At 42.8% G+C, this 9,156-nt stretch overlaps 1 protein-coding gene across 6 annotated transcripts; it reads right to left on the reverse strand.

Annotated features, from left to right (window-relative positions):
• Positions 1 to 4,118: 4,118 nt before the first annotated feature.
• LOC123443729 lies at positions 4,119 to 7,543 on the reverse strand. Of its 6 annotated transcripts, none has more exons than XM_045120240.1 (6): positions 7,154 to 7,543; positions 6,958 to 7,012; positions 5,767 to 6,642; positions 5,346 to 5,666; positions 5,174 to 5,270; positions 4,119 to 5,101 (listed from the first exon to the last, which is right to left on the reverse strand). In XM_045120240.1, exons 3-4 carry the CDS (start codon positions 6,636 to 6,638, stop codon positions 5,471 to 5,473), a joined length of 1,068 nt encoding a protein of 355 aa, XP_044976175.1. In that variant the 5' UTR covers positions 6,639 to 6,642; positions 6,958 to 7,012; positions 7,154 to 7,543; the 3' UTR covers positions 4,119 to 5,101; positions 5,174 to 5,270; positions 5,346 to 5,470. The 6 variants fall into 6 exon arrangements, with proteins under 6 accessions (XP_044976175.1, XP_044976172.1, XP_044976177.1 ...); XM_045120237.1 differs by having other exon boundaries at positions 5,767 to 6,646; XM_045120242.1 differs by having other exon boundaries at positions 4,119 to 4,674; positions 5,767 to 7,012.
• Positions 7,544 to 9,156: the final 1,613 nt, after the last annotated feature.

A 9,156-nucleotide genomic window follows, 5' to 3' on the forward strand; every position in this document is an offset into this window, starting at 1 on the left:
TATACTTCTTTCGACTTTTGCCAGCCTTCTTATCTACCAAGTACCTAGAGTTGCTCCGCCTCAGTGACTGTTCCCCTCATTACTGAAGCACTTAGTCTCGGGTTTGGGTTCAATCTTGGGTCTCTTCATTAGTGTAGCAACTGTTTTGCCGTTTCACGAAGTATCCCTTCTAGCCCTTGCCTTTCTTGAAACTTAGCGGTTCTACAAACCATCAACTATTGATGCTCCTTCTTGATTTCTACTTTCGCAGTGTCAAACATCGCGAATCGCTCAAGGATCATTGTATCTATCCTTGATATGTTATAGTTCATCATGAAGCTCTCACAGCTTGGTGGCAGTGACTTTGGAGAACCATCACTATCTCATCTGGAAGATTAACTCCCACTTGATTCAAGCGATTGTCGTACTCAGACAATCTGAGCACACGCTCAACGATTGAGCTTTTCTCCTTTACTTTGTGGACAAAGAATCTTGTCGGAGGTCTCGTACCTCTTAACAAGGGCACAAGCATGAAATCACAATTTCATCTCTTTAGAACATCACTTATGTTCCGTGACGTTTTAAAACGTTTTCGACGCTTTGCTTCTAAGCCATTAAGTATTTTGCACTGAACTATCGTGTAGTCATCAGAAACGTGTATGTCAGATGTTCACAGCATTCACAGACGACGCTTGAGGTGCAGCACACCGAGTGGTGCATTAAGGACATAAGCCTTCTACGCAGCAACGAGGACAACCCTCGGTTTTACAGACTTAGTCTACAAAGTTTGCTACTATCAACTTTCAACTAAATTTTCTCCAGGAACATATAAAAAACGGTAGAGCTATAGCGCAAGCTACATCGTAATTCGCAAAGACCATTAGACTATGTTCATGACAATTAGTTCAATTAATCATATTACTTAAGAACTCCCACTCAAAAAGTACATCTCTCTAGTCATTTGAGTGGTACATGATCCAAATCCACTATCTCAAGTCCAATCATCACGTGAGTCGAGAATAGTTTCAGTGGTAAGCATCTCTATGCTAATCATATCAACTATACGATTCATGCTCGACCTTTCGGTCTCATGTGTTCCGAGGCCATGTCTGCACATGCTAGGCTCGTCAAGCTTAACCCGAGTGTTCCGCGTGCGCAACTCTTTTGCACCCGTTGTATGTGAACGTTGAGTCTATCACACCCGATCATCACGTGGTGTCTCAAAACGACGAACTGTAGCAACGGTGCAAGTCGGGGAGAACACAATTTCATCTTGAAATTTTAGTGAGAGATCACATCATAATGCTACCGTCGTTCTAAGCAAAATAAGGTGCATAAAAGGATTAACATCACATGCAATTCGTAAGTGACATGATATGGCCATCATCATGTGCTTCTTGATCTCCATCACCAAAGCACCGGCACGATCTTCTTGTCACCGGCGTCACACCATGACCTCCATCATCATGATCTCCATCAACGTGTCGCCATCGGGGTTGTCGTGCTACTCATGCTATTACTACTAAAGCTACGTCCTAGCAAAATAGTAAACGCATCTGCAAGCACAAACGTTAGTTTAAAGACAACCCTATGGCTCCTGCCGGTTGCCGTACCATCGACGTGCAAGTCGATATAATCTATTACAACATGATCATCTCATACATCCAATATATCACATCACATCGTTGGCCATATCACATCACAAGCATATCCTGCAAAAACAAGTTAGACGTCCTCTAATTTTGTTGTTGCATGTTTTACGTGGTGACCATGGGTATCTAGTAGGATCGCATCTTACTTACGCAAACACCATAACGGAGATATATGAGTTGCTATTTAACCTCATCCAAGGACCTCCTCGGTCAAATCCAATTCAACTAAAGTTGGAGAAACTGACACCCGCCAGTCATCTTTAAGCAACGGAGTTACTCGTAGCGATGAAACCAGTCTCTCGTAAGCGTACGAGTAATGTCGGTCCGAGCCGCTTCGATCCAACAATACCGCGGAATTAAGAAAAAGACTAAGGAGGACAGCAAAACGCACATCACCGCCCACAAAAACTTTTGTGTTCTACTCGAGAATACATCTAGGCATGAACCTAGCTCATGATGCCACTATTGGGGAACGTCGCATGGGAAACAAAAAAATTTCTACGCGCACGAAGACCTATCATGGTGATGTCCATCTACGAGAGGGGATGTGTGATCTACGTACCCTTGTAGACCGTACAGCAGAAGCGTTAGTGAACGCAGTTGATGTAGTGGAACGTCCTCACGTCCCTCGATCCGCTCCGCGATCAGTCCCACGATCTAGTGCCGAACGGACGGCACCTCCGCGTTCAGCACACGTATAGCTCGACGATGATCTCGGCCTTCTTGATCCAACAAGAGAGACGGAGAGGTAGAAGAGTTCTCCGGCAGCGTGACGGCGCTCCGGAGGTTGGTGATGATCTCGTCTCAGCAGGGCTCCGCCCGAGCTCCGCAGAAACGCGATCTAGAGGTAAAACCATGGAGATATGTGGTCGGGCTGCCGTGGCAAAGTTGTTTCAAATCAGCCCTAAAACCCCACTATATATAGGAGGAGGAGGGGGGAGCCTTGCCTTGGGGTCCAAGGACTCCCAAGGGGTCGGCCGAACCTAAGGGGGAAGGTCTCCCCCTCCCAAACCGAAATCTACTTGGTTTGGAAGGTGGAGTCCTTCTTCCCTTTCCCACCTCCTTTTTTTTCTTTTTCTCTTTGATTTTTCTTCCAATGCGCATAGGGCTCTTTTGGGTTGTCCCACCAGCCCACTAAGGGCTGGTGCGCCACCCTCAAGGCCTATAGGCTTCCCCAGGGTGGGTTCCCCCCCCCCGGTGAACTCCCGGAACCCATTCGTCATTCCCGGTACATTCCCGGTAACTCCGAAAACCTTCCGATAATCAAATGAGGTCATCCTATATATCAATCTTCGTTTTCGGACCATTCCGAAAATCCTCGTGACGTCCGTGATCTCATCCGGGACTCCGAACAACATTCGATAACTAACCATATAACTCAAATACGCATAAAACAATGTCGAACCTTAAGTGTGCAGACCTTGCGAGTTCGAGAACTATGTAGACATGACCCGAGAGACTCCTCGGTCAATATCCAATAGCGGGACCTGGATGCCCATATTGGATCCTACATATTCTACGAAGATCTTATCGTTTGAACCTCAGTGCCAAGGATTCATATAATCCCGTATGCCATTCCCTTTGTCCTTCGGTATGTTACTTGCCCGAGATTCGATCGTCGGTATCCGCATACCTATTTCAATCTCGTTTACCGGCAAGTCTCTTTACTCGTTCTGTAATACAAGATCCCGCAACTTACACTAAGTCACATTGATTGCAAGGCTTGTGTGTGATGTTGTATTACCGAGTGGGCCCCGAGATACCTCTCCGTCACACGGAGTGACAAATCCCAGTCTCGATCCATATTAACTCAACGAACACCTTCGGAGATACCTGTAGAGCATCTTTATAGTCACCCAGTTACGTTGCGACGTTTGATACACACAAAGTATTCCTCCGGTGTCCGTGAGTTATATGATCTCATAGTCATAGGAACAAATACTTGACACGCAGAAAACAGTAGCAACAAAATGACACGATCAACATGCTACATCTGTTAGTTTGGGTCTAGTCCATCACATGATTCTCCTAATGATGTGATCTCGTTATCAAGTGACAACACTTACCCAAGGCCAGGAAACCTTGACCATCTTTGATCAACGAGCTAGTCAACTAGAGGCTTACTAGGGACAGTGTTTTGTCTATGTATCCACACAAGTATTATGTTTCCAATCAATACAATTATAGCATGGATAACAAACGATTATCATGAACTAAGAAATATAATAATAACTAATTTATTATTGCCTCTAGGGCATATTTCCAACAGTTAGCTACTCTGCACGAAGCCACCAAGCAGTTCTGTACCAACACAAAGCACACATGCCACCACCCCCTCTATGCCTCCATGTAGCATGCTTCAAAAACATGAACAAGAAAATAAAAAAACGCTTTCTGCTACTTTTATCGCTAAAATTTCATATCTATCATGAAAGCGTCAACCCAAAATTAAATAAAGAATGCACAAAACATAATTGAAGAACATCAAGACTGAACAATATATTTTATTAGAGGTAAAAATCATATCTCAAATGTTGTGTTACAAATGAAATATGGATCAACCTATATGAGTGCACTGTTCAAAGCCACATATTTAGAAACATTAACATAATTCATTAATTTATGAATGGGTTGATCAGAAGTTCAAACAGTCATACTATTACTTTCATACAAGGACATTTCTAGGAGAAAATAATATACACGTCATCTTTATGACAAAAAATACAAGAGCATATTCGGAAAGCATAACTATATTACCTCAACATAGTGCATACCTTGTTGCTACTAACCTCAACTATTCTTCGGTGCTCGAAGCACTAGTAGCATCCACTATTGTCCCCTCAACGTCTGTTCTAACCCAGTGTTGGTCATTGTTCTTTCTTTTCAAAATCTCTCCAAGCTGTGAAACATGAAATGGCTGGTTTTCTGTCTCCTCTTCCCATTCCAAGTTACCTAAGTCATATACATCTCTAGGCTTTGACAACTTCATTACCACAAACCAACCTAGATTCAATTCATCTTTCACATAGAACACTTGATTCGCCTGGTTAGGGAAAATAAAAGGCTCATGCTCAATCTTTTCTCCTTTGTGTATTTGATGTGAGAAATTGACAAGTGTGTAACCGTACTTGTCTTTTTTCATTCCTTTTTCTGAGAACACATTAACCCATTCACATCTAAACAACACCACTGAAAACTGTTCAGAGTAGTTTAGCTCGACAATATCAATTACCCTCCCATAGTTCCTGTAAAACTGCATTAGCATCGCGTGCTGAATCATAACGAGATGTTTTTGCAGTTACCATGACTCCACTATTTTGTGTCTCTTTATCCAAGCGTTTAGGCCTAAAATGGTAGCCTCGGGAGTTGAAAGCGCAATATCTTTTGGCTGCATTAACTGGTCCCCGGGCCAACAATCTAATATCCTTTTCAATACTATGGACGCCATTTTCCTTCTCCAATTTCTTTATCTGAATATTTATAATATGATTAAAACTAAATGTAGTGATGTGTGTATAGTATATGCAGAATATGGCACTTACATGAGCTTGAAACCATTCGTGAAACTTATCGTTTTGAATCCTCTCAACAACATCAAGGTTTAAATTGCGTCCATTAGTTATCTCATCAGCATGAGCTCTGCAAAGTAGTTAACAAATAGAGGTAAAGTAGGGGAAAGGGTAACTAAGACAATTTATAAGCATAAGATATTACCTAAGGTATGAGTTCACATCGGAGCAATTGAACAAGACATATCTATGTGTGTGTACTTTAGCCACACCGCTCAGAACATAATTCCTAGGCCTTCCAAGTGGATTGCCAGATTGAGGAAATAATCTTCATCCATGTGCAATATCATGATTCCCAACCCACTCCTCGTCATCTTCGTTCCTCGAAGCCAAGTTATGCTTAGTCTCAAAACCGACAATATATCTTGAACAAAATGTCATGCACTCATCTGCCAAAAATGCTTCGGCAATAGATCCTTCAGGATGAGCTCTGTTACGGACATTCGACTTCAACTTACCTATATACCTACATAAACACAAAGAGAAGAAAGAAGAAAATTATTGAATAATCTTTTCCTACAACGATATGTAATGCATCCCCATATTTATATAAGAAGCTAGCATACCTTTCCACAAACCACATCGAACGGTAGCACACTGGGCCACCTACTTTTGCCTCTGTTGCTAGATGCATAACCAAATGCACCATAACAGTGAAAAAACCTGGCGGGAATATCATCTCCATATGACATAATGTCATTACGATTCGCTCCTCCAACTTCTCAAGCTCGCTGATGTATAGGACTTTTGCACTCACTTCTCTAAAATACCCACACAAGTGAAACAACACAGACATGACATGATCTGGGAGTAGACCTCGGATAGCAAGTGGCAGGAAATGTTGCATTAGTATATGACAATCATGACTTTTAAGGCCTGAGATTCTCCCTTGAACAACATTTGCACATCTTGAGATGTTTCCTGAAAACCCATTCGGACCCCTTGCACCATGAAGGACTTTACAAAATTGTTGCTTCCCTTCTTTAGATAGGTTAAAGGAGGCAGGTGGGAGATAATACTTATCATTAGGGTTTTTTTGTGGATGTAACTCTCGTTTAATGTTCATATGTTCATCGCAGTCATTCAGTTGAGACCCATTATCTATGTTCCCGAAAACATCATGGACTAGTTGGCACATATTAGAGTTTATGCCTCCCTGTTTTGACCTTTTTCGTTTGCCAGAGGAGATGTATCCTGCAGTTTCACCATGACAACCCCAAACTGTGTACCCAAGTAGCATTCCATTACACACCAAATGATCATATACAGTGTTTCGCTTCAACAAGAACTTATTGACACATTTGATGCATGGACAACGGATCTTGGCATCTGTACTTTTTCCAGTGTATGCAAAATCAAGAAAACCTTCTATGCCAGCCAAGTAGTCTGCACTTGGTCTAGGAGAACACAGTAACTTTTTAATATTTGTTAGATCCATCTGACTAGCTGTGTTAAAGTAGCAAATGTCATTGTATATCTTATCATTGTATGATGCGAATTAACAAGCAGATATTAAACAAAAACGAAAACAACTAATGTAATAAATCTTATTGCAATCACCAGTTACAATCTGTCTTTGTATATCTCAAACACCAAATAATTTAATAAATCTCATGGCACTCAGCAGATAGTCTGTCTTTGTATATCTCAATCTACAATCTTATGGCAATCACTAATTTAATTGTATGATGCGAATTAACAAGCAGATATTAAACAAAAATGTATGTACAATACTATGTTTTAATCAATCAGCTCACCTCAAACAGCGACTGCGTCAGGCTCTTAGGAGTATCGTGAATAATTCACTATGACCTGCATGGAAAGTCAGCATGAGGACATACCGATATTAGAGCCCGATCGATTGATGGATCGATCGAGTGGCAAACCGAACCAGCGCGAAAATATATTGCAGGAGAGGCACAACAGCGAGTTCTGAAGCTCGAGCCCTCAAACCTGAACCAGTTCGGTCTGACGACGATGTGGAGAAGCAGCGCGCTGCCCACAGATTGTGGAGAAGCAGCGTCCAAGGTAATTGGGCGCCCGGCGATGTCCTTCGCTCCCGCCATCTCCTTCTCCCGTTCGTGGACTCGGGCGGCAGATCTTGCCGCCGGTGAAGGTGTGGATTTGAGCGCCGAGAGGAGGCGTCGTGGGCTGTGGTCTAGAGTGGCCGGTGGAGGTATGGAATCGAGAGGATGCAAAGCTGGGAGTGGAATCGAGGGGCCGCGGCACGGCCTCGCGGCGGCGCAGTCAGCGGCCAACGCTCTGGTCAGCGGCGGCGGAACACAGGACCGAGGTAAGAGATGAAAAAGGAATCGATATATTCATCTACTACGAGATAAGAGTCCAGAAAACAAAGCTTACCTACGTACACAACACAAGTTCTTTTTATTTTTGCATCGACGTACACAACACAAAGTACATGGATATATAACAAGGAAAACGGGGTCCTCTGTGGTATATAATAAGCATATGTACGTACACACCACAAATACATGGATGTATAGAGTAGCGCATGTCATTTTTTTTGCGGAAAATATTTCGATATATTCATCATCAACCATGAAAGTACAACGAGTATCAAAAATAATAAAAATTATATCTAGATTCTTAGACAGTCGAGAAATCGTCGCATTAAGGTCTTATAAAAAAAGAGCAACGGAATAAAAACCGTCATCATTGAAAAGAACTGTAGATCGAAAGGATGGAATTTGTAGACACATGAGCATGGACGAACGAAGATGCCGACAGGAGGCAGAAGAACCCTAGCGTCGGCTGGGCGTCGTGGGTACGAGGGAAGGTCTGAAAGGAAGGTTATGTCATATTATAGTACACTACAAGCAAGTAACTTTATTAAATTTAAAGCAAAAAAGCATTACATTCATTAGAACAAGTTGCATGAAAATTGAATTTTAGTTAATCAATTTTGATGGGAAGGAATATCGATTTATAATAGAGCACCAAGGCAGTTGACGATAGTGCCATGGCGAATGGTAGCGAGTGTTGGGGACACCGACAAGACCTCTGCCAGGAAGGGGTCGTAACGGTGGCTACCAACGAAGATGAGACCGAAACTTGACAGGTTGGGTAGGGGGTGCGGGCTCGCTGGCAACAGAGGGTGGCATTTCCTTCAATGTTGGGGATATCGTTTATCGGGAACTTATCGATCGATGCATGATAAGGGGTAAATCGATCGATTTATCGGCAAATTAAAGCGGACGATTTATCGGCATATCAGCCAATTTATCATCTTATTTATCTTATCGATCGAACAAGGGTAAGCGCGATTTATCGACATATCGGGGGATATCTTGAAGAGTGATTTTCGTAAGTGGTACATGAGGCAGTTTGGGAAAGAAGTTGAACAGGGAAGATATGAGGTCGAACAAGGTGATCTACCGTTAATTTTGCATCAATGGCTCAAAAACAAAATCGACTGACCCAAAAACAACTTTCAGTCGACTGTCCTCTAATATATCCCTTCTTATTAACAAAATTGATCGAAATATATAAGTCATCTCTCGCGTGGATAACAGTGGTGATGGAGCACATCAAGAGGATCGATCTGACGAAGATCAAATCGACTGATCCATGGTTTAATACGTGGGTGGTTCGAAGTGTTTAACCTAGTTCGCGGAAACGGGCACGAGCTCCCGCAAAAAGTTCCCTTCAGAACGCATTGGATAAAATTTGGAGCTTAATTTCCCTCCTCGTCGATGAAAAAAATGTAGGAGTAGTATTCATTTTTTCCCTTCGCGAAAACTCCCCAATTATTCCCGCTTAGTTTTCCCTCCAGCTAACTAACAACAGGCTAAATAAATCGGATCTGTACATAATTTTGTATTGCATCAACCTCGCCGCCCTCCATAACCCACCTCGGCGGCCTGCGTTGCCGCCCTTCAGCGCCGCCTGCTCGCCCACAACATTCTCGTCCAACGCCGCCTGCTCGCCCATCCGCC

Source organism: Hordeum vulgare, chromosome 3H (genome assembly GCF_904849725.1).
Source record: "Hordeum vulgare subsp. vulgare chromosome 3H, MorexV3_pseudomolecules_assembly, whole genome shotgun sequence".
Lineage (NCBI taxonomy): Eukaryota > Viridiplantae > Streptophyta > Magnoliopsida > Poales > Poaceae > Hordeum > Hordeum vulgare.

Coding starts and splice junctions, on each gene's coding strand:
- LOC123443729 (XM_045120240.1), bottom strand. CDS start 6,638: ATGGATCTAACAAATATTAAAAAGTTACTGTGTTCTCCTAGACCAAGT. Junction 5,667..5,766: donor TCGATGTGGTTTGTGGAAAG/GTATGCTAGCTT, acceptor GTGTTTATGTAG/GTATATAGGTAAGTTGAAGT.